At 34.4% G+C, this 17,121-nt stretch overlaps 1 protein-coding gene across 1 annotated transcript in view; it reads right to left on the bottom strand.

Annotated features, from left to right (window-relative positions):
* IPO7 (importin 7) overlaps window positions 1–17,121 on the bottom strand; it is a 46,314-nt gene that overhangs the window by 23,835 nt on the left and 5,358 nt on the right. Inside the window, exons 2-6 of the mRNA XM_042904649.1 lie at window positions 11,837–11,918; window positions 8,014–8,167; window positions 6,379–6,537; window positions 2,457–2,613; window positions 845–934 (exon numbers count right to left, since the gene is read on the bottom strand). Of these exons, the coding sequence (XP_042760583.1) occupies window positions 845–934; window positions 2,457–2,613; window positions 6,379–6,537; window positions 8,014–8,167; window positions 11,837–11,918 (642 nt within the window). The remainder of the gene's footprint in view (window positions 1–844; window positions 935–2,456; window positions 2,614–6,378; window positions 6,538–8,013; window positions 8,168–11,836; window positions 11,919–17,121) is intronic.

The following is a 17,121-nucleotide window of genomic DNA, read 5'->3' as shown; positions in this document are numbered from 1 at the left end:
GGACAATTCTTTCTGTACTACAAATCACTGAATCGTATACTTTGAAAAGGTGAATGTTACGGCATGTGGGCTTTATAAAGTTGTTATTTAAAAAAACAAGTAATGTAACTAACTACAAAGTTTTACTAATTTGCCAAATTCTTCCCCTGGTTCATAAGTGTCTGATAAATTAGTAGGTTAAAATCTAACAATGAGTGTCTTTTAAAATTATACATAGTTAACATATAACATTGTATTAACTTAACATGTGTAACACAATGATTTGATATATGCATATATTGTGAAATGATTACCATCGTAAATTTAAGAAGGTAGTCAAAAAATATAAACTGTCAATTATAAGATAAAGAAGTCCTAGATATGTAATGTTCAGCGTACTGACTATAGTTAACAATACTGTACTGTATACTTGAAGGTTGCTAAGAGAGTAGATCTTTAAAATTCTTATAAGAAAAGAATTTTGTAACTATGTGAGGTGATGAAGAGCGTGCAACTCTTGATCTTAAAGTCGTGAGTCTGACCCCCACCTCTGGGTGTAGAATTTAGTTAAATAAAATAAAACCTAAATAAGATTTTTAATATTAATAAATAAAAACTGAAAAGAAACAGAAGAATAAAGATAAAGAGATATATATACGTACCTAAATAATAATATATGAAATAACCCTTTATAATTTTTTACTTAGTATATGCACATATGTAAACAAAGTGGTCTCTCCATCTAGAATAATTTGTATTATGAATTATATAAACTCTTAAAAAATTTACAGGAAAGATCAGTTAAAATTTTCAAAAGATACTTAAGTATTTTAGTAATGTTAAGAACACAAGGAGACTTACTTACATTAGGTACATCTCTGTTCACTACAGTCTTTAAAATTTCTATCCATTCTGTCAGGTTCTGTTGGTTTATCAGTTCCAGTGGTAGTGTATACTGAATGAAAATCAAGAATCAATTATTTAAAAATCCTTACAAAAGAAAATCTCACTTCCTTTAATTCTTCACAAAACCTACAAAAAGTATTTCATTTAATCCATAATTCCTGTTTTTAGTACCCAACCAAATTTCTCATTTGGCTGATCTGGTCAGTTATCTACAGTGGAGAGTTGTGGCAATGACAGTAGGCATCCTTGTCATCCAAATTACTGGGAGTATGTTTTATTTTCACCACAGGAGTGACATTATGGACTTCTAGTGAATGTCTTTTATCAAGTGAAGAAAATCTCTATTTCAGGACTCTTAAGAGTTGTTTTAAGTAGGAATGCTTATTAAGTTTGATCAAATGCTTTATCTGATATTCTTAAACATGATTACAGGTCTTTTTTTTTTTTCATGTAGTATGAGTTAATCACAAAAACTGATCTGTTGATCCACTCTGTTCCTTGGATAAATCCTCTTAATGGGCTCATAAAATCAATATCCTATTTAGAATTTTAGGATATCTATCTATTTTCACAAGTGAGACAGGGCTATATTTTGATACCAGGGTATGCTGGTGTCAAAAAAATTAGTTGGGGAGGTAACTATTTTGTCCTATGCCCTAGAACAATTTATAAAAATAACAATCTAAAAAAGTTATAATCTTACCAACTAGAAAACAAACAAAAACAGTATAGATAGTATATATCCGAATCACTTCAAGTGCCCTTTGCTTAAGACTGGGAGATAAGAGATTGTCTAAATCTATTAAATCTACAGATTTAGCAAAGAAATGCAAAATCCAACCAAACAATAGAGTCGGTTACAATCTTTGGGGAAGTACAGTTCTATTTAAATTATATTTTAAAAGTTAAGCAAGGGCATGGATTGAACCAAAGGTCCTAGTAGATGAGATGAATCCTTCTTTGGCTACATGGCACAAAAAGAACCAGACTTTTAATACTGATCAAAAATGGTTTCATATAAATAATTACATCCCACTGAGAATATACATACAATCACTTTCTTAGTGGATATCTTTTATTGCAGACTTAGAATATGTAAAAATGATGAAGCCCATTATTGTGTGCCAGTCAAGTAAATCAAAAGTACTAGCATTTTTGTGTTAAGCTTAGGAATAGGTTTTGTAATTACTTGGACAATCTAGGTACATTTGGCATATCAGGTTCATGCTAGATATAAACTGTAATTTCAGTAATTGATTTTCAAACTTTGTGAATGCTTAAGGTGAAAGGCATAAAAAATTTTTTACTGATTTTGTAAATAGTGTTAGATGGTTTAAGGGAGCTTAAGATTGACCAGTTATAATTTAAGATCTATTGGAGTTGTTTGTGTATTTAGGGAAGTGTGCTTGGTAAGACTTTTAATGTACTTACAATTTTGGCGATTTATATTTGACTAGCAAAAGATCTACTTGATCCAGATTTTCACATGAAATTAAGACATGGAAATTCTTTATCTTTTAATGTAGCAAAGACAGACTTATTACATATAAAAACGGTTTTATAAAAATTACCTGAACAAGAGCATAGAAGATCTTGAAAATTTGTTTCTGGATAAGGACAGACTGATCAGACTGATCAGAAAGAAGCTGGATAAAACGGTCCTTCAGAACTGGCAGAAAATGCTGCATTGCTGCTACCAGTGGACTCCGTTCCTCTGGTTTCTTGTACCTTTGGGTAGGAATACAAACTAATTCTGTAAGAATTTATTTAACAATTTTATTTATATGTATGAGTTACAAAATTAAACTGCTTGTTTGTTCACATAAATATATAAACAAATACTTCCTAAGCAACTTTAGATTCCTAGAAAGAAAAAGAAAAACCAACTACGGAACCAAATCACAAGCAAAAGCAACTTAAGAAAACCCTGAAATAATAATAAAATATTTAAAATTTTCTGAACATTCATTATGAAGCCGATAATCTTCAAAGCTCCATTAGCATCCTTACTTCCATGGTTTGAGGAAACTGGGGCACAAAGAAGTATCCTTCCCTGTATACTCATCGAGGTATAAACCTCATCAGTCAAGATCAAAGGTCTGTCCTCTTAACCATGTCACTATGCAATCTCTATTTGTGAATACTGATACAAATGAGGAGCTACAATGACTTGACTTTTAAATATTAGCAGCTGACATAAAATCAATTGTATATTACCATCCTTGTTATTTACATACCAAGACCATTAAGGCAGAAATGGCATCTATAAAGCAGAAAATATTCTACTTCTAAAAGTACTATAAACAGGAAGGTCTTTTGTAACCTATCTGGCAACAAAACCTGACCTCAACAGGCTATTTATGACCTTCACTTATCCCATCTAGAGTGGATATTCACACATTTCATAGCAGATATAATAATGTGTTTGAAAAAAACAAGAATGTGTTTGACTACTGAGTGATGGTTCAATTTCAAAAGGAGTGTTTAACCTTGCTACCTTTCTAAAATCCAAAAAATCTTGAATTTGGAATCACATTTGTTCAAGGATGTGGGTAAAGAATTGCTGACCTAAGTGAGAAATTTCCGCATAGAGATTTCTCGGCATTTTAACAGTATTATTTAAAAAGGTCTGTTGGTGGGGCGCCTGGGTGGCTCAGTCGGTTAAGCATCTGACTTCGGCTCAGGTCATGATCTCACGGTCTGTGAGTTCGAGCCCCACGTCGGGCTCTGTGCTGACAGCTCAGAGCCTGGAGCCTGTTTCAGATTCTGTGTCTCCCTCTCTCTCTGCCCCTCCCCTGTTCACGCTCTGTCTCTCTCTGTCTCAAAAATAAATAAACGTTAAAAAAAAAAAAAAAAAATTAAAAAAATAAAAAGGTCTGTTGGTTTTTTAAAAAATTAAACTATACTTCAACTTAAAAAAATTGTCAAATATGCTTCAATGAAAAAAATTTTAAATAACTTAATGGATTAGAAATATAGGAAAGACACCCCAGCTTCATTAAGGAATAGGAAGAAAAGCTCTGCAAAATACAGACTAGTTGTTAAGTCATTATTCTAAAAGACACAATTTATCTTTTCAGATTAATCTAACCCACTTTAAATTGGTGTTCCCTACCAGACTCCAGTTTTATCTACTGGTAGCCTTCCTGAAGGAAGAAAATGTATTTAAGAATTGAATATTTTGAGCACATTTTTAAAAGGTAAAGGTAAAAAAGCCAGATTCTTTTTCTCTACTGGATGAAATTAGAACCAAAGTAAATTGCTCACAATAAAAAAACACCAAGACAAATGTTCTCACTAATAACAACAGAGACTATTAAACAATAAACTGACATTATTTTAAGTACTATTTTAATGTGCTAAGAAATTACATGTAGCATACATTTTAAAACATTATCTGCACAGTTGAGTCAAAAAAACCACAAGTTTATGAAAGGAAGCCATTTGCACTCTCCAATCTGATTATATAAACTACAGTAATTATAGAAAATATTTCCTTTAAAAAAAATATTTCCTTTTAACAATAAAGGTAGAACTATATTAGGTGCTTCTCTCCACTTATCCAACCCAGATGATCACTCACATTAAAAGGGTTTGACTACCCATTTCATATTACACATTCTTCTTTCCTACCTCCCTCTCTATATCAAGGAGAGGACTAGAAGTTAGATGGTATTAGTTGCTAATCTAAACTAACTAGTATGTGAAAATAATTATGATAGGAAACAAATCACTACCCCGTAAGACCTGAAAAGTTCCTGAAAGCATGAAAATATGACACTAATAAAAGCGGACTACCACAAGGCTACAAAGTGACAATCTGGTGAGCCAGGCTCACCAGAAATCCTAAGTACTAGTCCATCACTTTTCTCTTAAAAAACAAACAAAAAAAATCTTCAATGGTATATCAGCATCTAAAAGAATCACATCCAAATTCTCCATCATGGCATTCAAAACTCTCTTTAACATGGTCCCAATTACCAGACCAAAATTATCCCCCACCTCTCAACAGAAATTATCCATACCATTTAGTGGTCTCCTCACTACCCACTAAAGACAGTATCTCATTTCCACCTCTGTACCTTTGTTCATACTACTCCGTATGGTGTGACATGCTTTCCTCTTCAAATGCTCCTTCTGTGCTCCTTCAACTGACAAGCATTTCCTGAGGATCTATGCTCCTGAAGACCACCACAACTTCCAATTTCTCCATGAATTTTCTTACAACTGCTTCAGTCCACACAGATCCCTTGTGAACACCTTGTGCTCCACAATCAACACTGGCGGAAAATGAACTGGAATTCCAATACTGTAGCAGCCTCCTATGTCTCCCATTAAAAAAAAATCCCTGTCACACTCTCTCCTGCTAAGATTATAGGACAGGAGAGACTTGAACCTCCTCAATGACAATAGCAGATTATTGTTATTCTCTCTCATTTTAATCACTCACTTACCAGAACTACAACAACTGGCACTCTGACAGAGGTTGGAGCAACAGCTGGAACATTCCTTAGCAGGAAGATGGGTAGCTGGTGGGAACACAAGAAAACACCAGTACCAATGCTGTAAATGGTATATTTCTCTCCTGCTCAGAAGAAAAGCAGCAGTTCATCAGCTACTTTGAGCTGGGACCCAAAAAGGGTATTTATATTGGAGGCTAACTACAAGCCCCAGAATTAGAGGGCTCACAATGGCATCTGTGTAGCTGTTAGGACTGGAAATAAAGCCACCATCATGGTGTTAAGTGTTCCTCATGCCTTCCTCATAATTTTCTAGTATCAAAACTTTTAAGTGCCTACAAATTTCATTACTTTCACTATACACTTGGAGATAATCCCTTCAACATTTGGCTTACCACCTTTAGTGCTATGCCTCAACTTCCAAGGTTATGTATTTTTTCTCATCCCTAAATCCAAATCTAAAATGATCCCTTAACCTAAAATGTGTCTTACTGATACTACTTACTTATATGAACTATAATTTGTTCAAATATGCAAACACTGAAACAGGATCCCTCAAAATACAATGATTAAAAATGATCATATGAAATTTCAACATATCTTTCTTAAAGGATCTTATCAAGACCCCAAATTAAGATAAAAAATTCACAGAAAGCCAGAAGTTAAATAAAGAGCTCTAATGCTCAAAGTACTCTGCTACCCTTCACATTTTAAAAAAGCTCATGTTTAGTTTAGGCCTTTAATCAGCACAAATTGATGAGCCCATATTGAGGAATTAAAGATAACTCAGTTTTTGAATAGGGAAACATAGCAAGAAAAAAGGGCACAAGGAGTTTCTTAGTTGAATCAACAGAAGCAATTGTAGAATTAAAATAAGAATGCTATTTCAAAAAGAAAATACTGAATTAAAATCAACATATAATTCACTAATATTTATATACCAAATGTAATTTTAGATGTTCAAACAGACTACCTTAAAATTTCCATGCTTTTCCTACTTCTCAAATCTCTGAAGGAATTGAGAGACACTTACTCATAATTTTTCACAAGCTGATAAAGGCAAAGAAGAATTCCTAGCCAACAAGCACTGTTATCAGACTGAAGATAAAAGCCAATTTTGTCCACAATGGCAGTCCAGCGGCTTGGATAATCGTGTTTGATGATATGGTGAATGCATGTAGTAAGCTGTACCCTGAAAGTCAAAAATAAACAATAAAGAGGAAGAAATGCTACCTAGATAAAATTCTGCTCCAAGAAAATTGCTGTTTAGACAAAAGTAAGCCACTGAGCAAAATCTACCTGTTCCTACTGATTTAAAAGAAACCCAACAAATGTTACAAGGTGATTTGGGGGCCCCTGGGTGGTTCAGTCGGTTAAGCGTCTGACTTCAGTCCAGGTCATGATCTTGTGGTTTGTGGGTTTAAGCTCCACATCAGGCTCTGTGCTAATAGCTCAGAGCCTGAAGCCTGCTTTGGATTCTGTGGCTCCCCCTCTCTCTGCCCCCTCCCTTGTTTTCTCCCCCGCCTCTGTCTCAAAAATAAAAAAAATTTTTTTTTAACTAAAAAAAATTTTTTTTAATGTCTATTTACCTTTGACACAGAGAGAGACAGAGTGCAAGCAGGGAAGGGGTAGAGACAGAGGGAGACACAGAGACAGAGGGAGACACAGAATCCAAAGCAGGCTCCAGGCTCCGAGCTGTCAGTACAGAGCCAGACGCGGGGCTCAAACTCACGAGCTGCAAGATCATGACCTGAGCCAAAAGCCGGCTGCCCAACCGACCAAGCCACCCAGGAGCCCCCTCAAAAAAAATTTTTTAATACAGGTGATTTTATTTTTTTATTTTTCACCCCTATCATCAACTGACGAGTTTCATTTAGAACATAGTTATTCTCATTAAAAATTCTGCAGAATCATATAAAAATAAGAGCTTTTAAATATCAAGACTATAAAATATGGGGCACCTGGGTTGCTCAGTCAGTTAAGCATTCGACTCTTGGTTTCAGCTTGGGTCATGATCTGGCGGTTTCGTGAGTTTGAGCTCCACATTGGGCTCTATGCTGGCAGCATGGAGCCGGCTTGGTATTTTTCTCTCCCCATCTCTCTGCCCCTCCCTCACTTACATGTCTCTGTCTCTCTCAAAATAAACTTAAAAAATTAAAAAAAAAAACCAACAACCAAGACTATAAAATATAACATATATGACAGCATTCTAAAGTTTTCTTTCACCTGTGTCCACCTGATCACACTATGTTTCACAAGTTTTACAGGAAGTTTAAAACCTTTAGGTTTTATAAAGTGTAAAAATCACAGTAAGAAAATTAAATAAAAAGAAATTTGCCTGTAACAGCATTTGTTAAGTTTACTGCTATAAAAATGACAGGTTTTTAGGGGCGCCTGGGTGGCTCAGTCAGTTAAGCACCTAACTCTTGATTTCAGCTTAGGTCATGATCTTATAGTTATGTGAGATCAAGCCCGAAGCAGGGGCTTGAGATTCTCTATCTCCCCCTCTGCCCCTCTTCCCTGCTTGTGCTCTCTCTCTCTCTCTCTAAAATAAAAAATTAAAAAAAATTAAAAAAAGACAGGTTTTTATGTTCTGGAAAGACCCCCTCCCAAACTCCACAAATTATATACCTGCAACAATGGGTAAGTTTTAAAAATATACATATACCTGATGAGCTCAGGAGAGTGGATAATAGCTTCTACAATATTTTCTCGAATACAATGTCGATCTTCTTCTGGAATAGTATACGGAGATATATCTCCTGGTGCTGTTTCCCGATCAGGCCAATACTGTGTTATCATATTTTTCAAATAGATAACACCTAAAATGTAGATAAATTTGACAACAGTATTTACTGTGAAAGCATTGTGAATACCCCTATAAGTGTCCACACCTCAATTTATTTCTTTCGGACCAACCATTATCAGTAAAGCTATCCTTTTTTAAAAACAAAATACTGCCTTCTATTATTTTAAAAGTTGATAATCAAAATACAAGTTTAATTCTTAGCTACTGTTATGATCCATAAAGTTATTATTAAGCATATAGCCTTAGAGAACTCTGCAAATAAACACACTGTACAAACAAAACTGCTAAAGACTTTTTACATCACATTTATTCCTAATATTTTTTATCCTGTTTTCTGTCGGAAAGCTATTTAATTTCACCTTATCAATTTTCTAAACGAAGCCTCTAAAGATAAAACCACATACACAAACCAATATAGCTTCTACAATTAGTAACACTACTATAGACTGAATGTTTGTGGCCCCCCTCAAGTTTATGTCAAAATCCTAACCCCCTAAATGACAGCATTAGGGGTGAGGCCTTTTGTAGGTATGTGACAGCATTAGGGGTGAGGCCTTTTGTAGGTGATTAATGCCTTTAAAAGAGAAACCCTAGAGGTTCTTCCCCTTCCACCATGTGAGGTTCTAAGAACCAGAAAGTGGGTTCTCATCAGACACCAAATCTGCTGGCTTCTTGATCTTAAGACTATTCAGCTTCTAGAATTGTGAGGAATAAACTTCTGTCATGCAGTCTATGGTATTCTGTTACAGCAGCCCAAACTGACTAAGACGTACAAAGGCTGTTATTTTTATCATAGAAAAATTATAGTATAAAAATCTCTAGTCTACAAATTTAAGCATTTCATTAATATGCAATTGTACTACTTCAAATTCATTTTATTTTATGGGAGAATTTGCTATGTTCAAAAATTACAGATTACCTATTTTGCGTTACCGATCACACTGCTATCTTGAACATTGCTAGTTAACATGAACTAGATTGCTAACAGTGCTTTTAATCCAGTCCTCCCCTTCCCATGAGAGAACCTTCAATCACAAATGCATAAGATGTACAGGAAAGGGAAATTATTCAAAATTAATCAATTACTAAATTCTAAAAAATACCAGCTCTTCTCTGATTAGTAATTAACACTTACCTGGAGTTTTACACCTATTTGAATAAGGATAACTAATACATCTATGATTTTTACATTCTACTTTGTTTATCTTGGGAATTAAAATAATATCCCACCTTAAAAGTATTGCAAAAGAGATTAAGACTACACATTAAAATACCCTTAGTATTGCAAAAGAGATTAAGACTACACATTAAAATACCCTTCAACAAAAGTTTTAAGACAAACTACATCTACAGTAAAGAACACTGACTCAGGGAGCCTGGGTGATTCAGTCAGTTATGCATCTGACTCTGGATTTTGGTCGTGATCTCAAGATCATGAGACTGAGCCCCAGTTAGGGCTCCATGCTGAGTGTGGAGCCTGCTTGGGATCCTCTCTCCCTCTCTCTCAGCCTCTCCCCCACTCAAAAACATAAAAATAATAAATAATTAAAAAAAAAAACATGGACTCAGTATATGTAACATATTTAAGATTACTACTATTTCCAGAATTTTTATTCTTCCAAAACAGAACAAAGATTAAAATTAAGACTTGATACACTCCTATGTCCTCTGCATAGAGCCTCTGAGTATTTATTTCTATCATCTAGCAGCTGCTATCACCATATGCCCTATACTAAAGAGTAGCATTCAATTTTTTTTTTTAAGTTTATTTATTTTGAGAGAGAAGGAGAACGTGCACATGGAGAAGGGGCAGAGAGAGAGAGAATTCCAAGCAGGCTCTGTACAGTCAGTGTGTAGCCCAACATGGGACTCGAACTCAAGGACCATGACATCATGACCTGAGCCAAAATCAAGAGTCGGATGCTTAAGTGACTGAACCACCCAGGTGCCCCAGGATCATTCAATTATTATAAGAATGCAACTTTTAAAGTAGTTATTGTATTTTAAAATTTTTACTAATTCCACAGTTTGGCTGCTTCTGGTTTTGTACATACTAAACAACTTTCTAGCACAATTTAATTTTGTTAATGCACATAATCATGTCTCAAAATATTAAGGTCCCTAAATGCCACTTACAACATCTTAAGTAAAAATTTCATATTTTAAAGTCAAAGATTCTTATTTAAAAGAATAACCAAATGGGAAAATGCCAACTTCACTGGTAAAAGAGAAAGGACAGTTAAAATAAAGATTTATATCTGACCAGGGTCCAGTGAAATCACTATATTTTATAAACATAAAAAATATTCTATTATTGTGCTACTTGTATACCAATATTGTAAAAAATAATAAACTTATAGGCATTCATTTATTTTTTAATTACTTTTGGTGTATCAGGCAGTATTTTAGGTACTGGGAATACAATTGTTAATGAAACAAATCTAAGATTAAATGCTAACAATTGAGAAATGGTTCACTGCCTATGGCACATTATGGTAAATTATGTAGCCACTGAAATATAAGTTTTAAAACTAACACTATGTGAAGAAAAGGGAAATGATTACTATACATTAAATGAAGCAAAAAAAAAATTTAACGAAATTGATGTAGGGAAAAAGAACAGCAAGAAATAATACCAGAATATAACTGGTTTTCCTAGAATGGTGCAATTATTAGTATTTTATATTTCCTATAACAAAATTAATACATCTGCAAATAAATTTAGTAACAGGACCCTAAAGATGGGAATTCCATTATTTTGCATACTAACAGCTAATATCAGAAGTAGTGTACCACATTTTCACACACTATTTGGTACTGAGAGAATTGCTCAATATCTTGTTGAAACTGGAACTAAGAAATACAGTAGTCCCCCCCACTTCTGCAGTTTCACTTTCTGTGGTTTCAGTTATCCGCGGTCACCCACAGTCAGGAAGCAGATGAGATGATCTTTTCTGACGTATTACCAGAAGGCCAACAGTAGCCTAGCATCATGTCAAAATGCCTACATCATCTACCACACCACATCTCATTGCACAGGCACTTTATCTTCTCACACCATCACAAGGGTAAGTACAGGAAAAGAAGGTATTTTGAGAGAGACCACATTCACATACCTCTTATTACAGTATATTGTTATAATTGCTCTAATTTTTATTAGTTACTGTAACTAATCTCTTACTCGCCTAATGTACAAATTAAACTTTATCAATAAGCATGTATGTATAAAAATAAATGTAGTATATATAGCATTTGGTACTATACACAGTTTTAGGCAATTACTGAGAGTCTTAAAATGTATCCAGCATGGATAAGTGAGGGCTACTGTAGTATTTTTTTAAATGATTTAAACAATAAAGGCAAAAATTAAAGGAACAACTGATAAACAAAGAGGTTTGTATCTTAGAAGCATCCACTGGGCAAATAAACAGGGAATGAACAATCTTTTAATAAACCTTATCAATTTCTCTTTTTAGCTTCTCTTTTAATTCAAGGAAATATCACATTTTTTTCTGCCACCAAATATCGAGGCACTAGCTGTTTGTAGTAAACACAAGAGGGCAAACCAAGTTTCAGGGAAGAAAATCAATGAAGGGCCATCCCAACATACCTCTGCTATTCAACTATGAACCTTTTAAATAAATGACTTACATAAACCCAAGAAAATAATTTAGTAACTTGCCTGCCTGTCTCACAGGTAAATCCAGTTGTTCCGACATAGTAATCTGAAGCAGTGTTGAAACAAAATTCAGAGACTTGTGTGCCTACAAACAAAAAAACAGGTTTTAAATTTCTGCAAATAAATATTCTCAGTACTTTATTCCACTGTTTGGCACAAAAGGCTACCCACCTGGAAGTTGGTCCCAGCCTTATTTCCCATCACTCACCAACTATGAACTAAAAGAAAAATTTAATAACCTAACTCCTAAAATATTTTGGATGTTTGTATTTGCCTTCCCGTTTATCCCAACTAGCATTCTTAACCTACACTGGCACCAACAGCTCAAAAACCATATCCTCGGTAATGTCTATTTCCCCAATTCAGTAATAATTTCTCAGTAGAGATGTTCTACTAAGTGGCTACACACAAACGAAGTCAGTAAAAATTAACAGCCTGGAAAGTGGTTTACAAGGGGCTAATAATGTTTTATTTCTGAATATGGCTATTTTACATAGTGTGTTCAGTTTGTGAAAATTAATCAACTGTACCTTTATGACTATTCTGTATGCATGTTACATTTAAATACAAAGTTAAAAATCAATAGCTTTGAACATATGATAAAAGTAGTATACAAACTATAGGATTATTTAATACACTTATATGAAATTCCAGTGCAACATACACAGAAAATAATGAAATATATCCAAAATGCTACTATAGTTGTATCTTGGGTGGTAGGATTATAAAGAAGCTATTCTTCACACATTTTCTATTTTCCAGTTTATACTATGGACCCTGGTCACTTTCATTAACAGTACTAAAAAGTTAAAGACTCCTAAAGTTGTCATATTTGTTTCTGGTTTTCTAAAAAAGAACTGGGGGAACCTGGACGGCTCAGTCGTTTAAGTGTCCAATTCTTGATTGCAGCTCAGGTCATGATCCTAGTGTCGTGGGATCTGGCTCCATGCCTTGCATGGAGCCTGCTTAAGATTTTCTCTTTCCCTCTGCCCTTCACCCACGCACCCACTCTCCCTTTCTCTCTCTCTCTCTCTCTCTCAAAAAAGCCAAAACAACAAAAAAGGCAAGACTACCTTTACCTGAACATTAACAGCAGCATTATTTATAATGCCCTCAAGTGGAAACAACCCATGTCTACCAACTGATGAATAGACAAGCAAAATGTGGCTTATCCATACATAATGATTAAATATTTGGTAGTAAAAAAAATGAAGTACTGATACATGCTACAACATATGTGAACCTTAAAAATATATTGTGTGAAAGATGCCAATACTCCAGGACTGGGAGTTGGCAGGGGGCAGAGAGGGAGATGGAGAGTGACTGCTAACAGGCACAGAGTTTCTTTTTGGGGTGATGAACATGTTCTAAAGTTTGTGGTGATGGTTGCATAATTCTGAATATACTAAAAACAACTGAATTGGATACTTTAAGTGGTTGAATTCAAGTTATAAAAAAAACTGAACTATGAAAATAAGTGCTTATTTTATTACTCTTTAAGTTACTTTGCCTTCAGAAACACAAGCACATATCTCAAAAGTGCAAGTGAGGAAAAAAAGTGTTCCTTTCAGACAACTGAGCTAGACCACGTGGTAAGAAAAAAAAGGATGTTTCTGACAGCAGAAACAGCACAAGCAAACTCAACCTGGGACATTTATATTTATATACCTGCCCCGCACAAATTTCCATCCAGCTGAAATCCCTAATGCCTTGTATCCTCCCAAAGAAGGTAACAAATAGACATAAAGTAATACTAAATATCAGACATGACATTCTCAAGAAAATCCAGAGCAAAAGTAGATTAGCAATTACCTAGACCTGGGATACAAGATTAAACTGGAAGGAGGGAGTTTACTGAGAAAACAAAAATATTCCAAAACTAGATTGTGGTGACAGTTGTACAACTTGCTAAATCTACTGAAAATAAAAATCACTGAGTTTCACCTAAAACAGTTGTATTTTATGGCATGTAAATTATACCTCAATAAAGTTTAAAAATGAAGGAAAAAAAGACCATGGATTGGTACAACTGTAAAACAGAGATCAAATAAAGATACATTTTAACTGTTCAAACAGGAAAACCTCCTTTTAATCACTAGCCTCATTCTTCATCACAAAAACCTTTTAAAATCTGAGTAATTGGGGTACATGGGTGGCTCAATTGGTTAAGCATTTGACTTCAGCTCAGATCACAATCTCACAGTTTGTTGAGTTTGAGCCCCAAATTGCGCACTGAGCTGATATTGAGCCAGCCTGGAATTCTCCCTCCCCCCTCTTGGGTATGCGTGTGCGCGCTCTCTCTCTCTCTCTCTCTCTCTCTCAAAATAAACTTAAAAAAAATAATAAAATCTGAGTAATTATGTTATCACTCTCAACAGTTTGGCAAACATTGATATGGGCCTCAAGATGCTACAATAAATCTTTTAGAGTATGAGTTAGAGATGCTGACACTAATTATAGGCCCTTCTTCAAGCTTCTCGTTTCCAGCAATCAGAGAACCAGAAGAACTGAAGCAACAAATGGGTCATCATACATCATTAGGTAGAACTACAACGGCTAATACTAAAGTTTAAAAGCTGCTAACCACAACACAAAATTACCTTTCAAGACAACTTCTTACCTTCTCATTGTCATCAACCCAGACAATTCAACATTCACCCTTAAACCCATTTCATCAAAATTTTTCAAAAGCCACAACCTGAATTCCATTTCCTTTAACTCCACTCCACCTATTGGTACTTACAATGTGTCAGACACTACAGAGATAAAAGATCACTATAAGGTAGGTTGGGGTATTAATTCTATTTCGACGTAAAATTTTGAGTTAGGTCCAAAAGGACTTACCATATAGATGAGATTGGGGTGGGATTTTTAAAAAGAAAAGAAGTATGGGTTATATTCAAGAGATTATTAGGAGAATGAAAGACAATAATGAAAGACGAAAATGAATAAATTGTGACATCAAGATCTAGTTAAGTGTGAACTTTTTTTGAAATTTTTATACAACCAGATAAGGAAGATAATAAGGTCTTGAAGCAGTATCAAGGATTTAATTCTAGGATAAATGAATATAAAACATCACAGGTGGAAAGCTATTATTATAACAGGTAATAATAGGCCTGAAAAACTTCTACTCTAGGGGCAGCTTCCCCCACCTCCCTAAGTAAGTCTAACTTTACAAAAGGAAAAAATGATTACACATACCCACATAAACAAATTTCGCCAGACCCTTTAACCTACAATCTTATCCCCACCCCCTTACTAGCTTTCTACTCACTAACTCTGTATTCAGAAAATTGTTTTCTGTAAGGTTACCAATATTTTAAAAGCTTTTTCCATCAAAAAAGTCTAAATTTTGCTTTAACCTCCCTCATTTAAAAATAACAACCCTTTCTTTTTCTAATAGCTTTTTACTTAATACATAAGTAATTCGTGTTGACTCGTAGAAAAACTAATCATTGAAGTAAAAAGGAAACGAAATTACCCACAACCAACCTTCTTACTTAAAACTCCTTTTCTTGGCTTCCTCCTTTTATATACAATTCTCCAGTCTCCTTTTTTCTGTTTCTCAAAGTTCCAAAAATAGGAATGGCCAAAAGTGAAGCCCTCCAGTCCACCCTACACCTCCAGATGACACTCCCTCCCTCTCAATTCACCAAGAAAAGTCTCCTTTCCATTGTTGCTTTCTCTCCTAACCTTCAATTCCACATTCCCTATTGCCTGCTACACATTTTCCCTCTGATATTTACCAGCTCCTCAAACCCAACTTAAAATTTAAGCCATGTTTTCTCCAATATCAGTTTCCCCTCTAGACCTACATTTTCCAATGTAATTACCTAATGTCAATATCTTTTAAAGCTAACTCTTTAAGAGGTAACTTTTTATTATTTCTCTCCAGTGGAATGCAATCTGAAAGACCTTCAATTAGCTACTGTACTTAACACTATTTATAAGGAAAAAGATGCGCATAAGGGCACTGTGACATCAGAATACATAAATGAATACAGCCAGATAATTTCAAGAGCAAAGGGATTTCTAACTTTTCTGTTTTACTAGAGAATTTGACAAATATCCCGATTTTATCTACCTGAAATATTAGGCATAGTGAGGTTACATCATCATAGTGATAGAATCAGGACCAGCCTGAGGCTCTTCACTAAGTCTTCCAGCCTTTCATTAAATAGCGGTACTACATAAATGCTTTCCCACTAAGGAGTTTTAAAAAACTTAATTATAAAGGACTTAGTAACCAAAAGAAAAAAAAACCCACTTTAAATCAAATATCATTAATGTGCCACTGATAGAAGCAAACAATAAGTAAAATAATATATGCATCTACTCTATCTGAAAAAGAAATTTTTCTTATAAACATTAATATGGCAATATCTTTCTTTCAGATCTTTAACATGCTGTGTCACTGAATAACTTCCTATCTAACAGCCAAAGTATCCAGACTTTCCCTCTCCCAAATTCAGAAGAGTATCTACTTAGAGATATTCCTAATTAAGGAATTTTACCTGCTCAGGGTACAGACAATTCTGTCTTCCAAAAACACATATTTTATTCTCATAAGTATTTTGCTGAATTTCTAGACATGCCAAATTGTCCTATAAACATGCCATCATTTTGCACTTTTCCAGATCTAAGATTTTCATTAATTGAACATTTCAAAAGTCCTTTAATTAAACAATCAAATTCACCATTTATAAATAAAAATTTATCACTTACACTAGTAATTGTAATCATCTGTGAAAACCCTAGAAGTGACTCAGGTAGTTTATGTATTTAAAAGATAAACACAAAATATCAAGAAACATATCAAAGCTAAGTCCACTTACTTTTTCACATAACGAATGTGAGAAACAGCATGTCTATCACATGACCATCTTATAGCACATTAAGCTTAGGAATTGAAGGTTTAAAATGCTCCTAGGTAAGCTTTCTAATTCTACTTATGGCAGTTTTTCTTGCTGCAAGTGTAAGAGGGGAAGGGATACTGATACTTAGATTCTATCTGCCTTAACCAAAGTCAGATTTAAAAGTATCTTTATCCAAAACTTACACATAACTCTACTGTAAGTCCAACCACATGTGTTATGAGGGCCGTGTTGACTATGAAACTCCAGAAAGGTAGGAATCAAGAATCTTTCCATCTACTTAACTCAGTACCTACCACAAAGACATTTGCTATTAAACACACCAGACTGGAAGCTGTCATCCTAAATAAACGTTTCAAAAAAATTTTCCTGACATTACATTTAAAACTTAAGTTCAAATGTAAACTTCAT

This window comes from Panthera leo, chromosome D1, assembly GCF_018350215.1.
Source record: "Panthera leo isolate Ple1 chromosome D1, P.leo_Ple1_pat1.1, whole genome shotgun sequence".
Lineage (NCBI taxonomy): Eukaryota > Metazoa > Chordata > Mammalia > Carnivora > Felidae > Panthera > Panthera leo.
The sequence above is the reverse complement of the archived record's forward strand: the minus strand, read 5'-3'. Positions and strand labels throughout refer to the sequence as shown.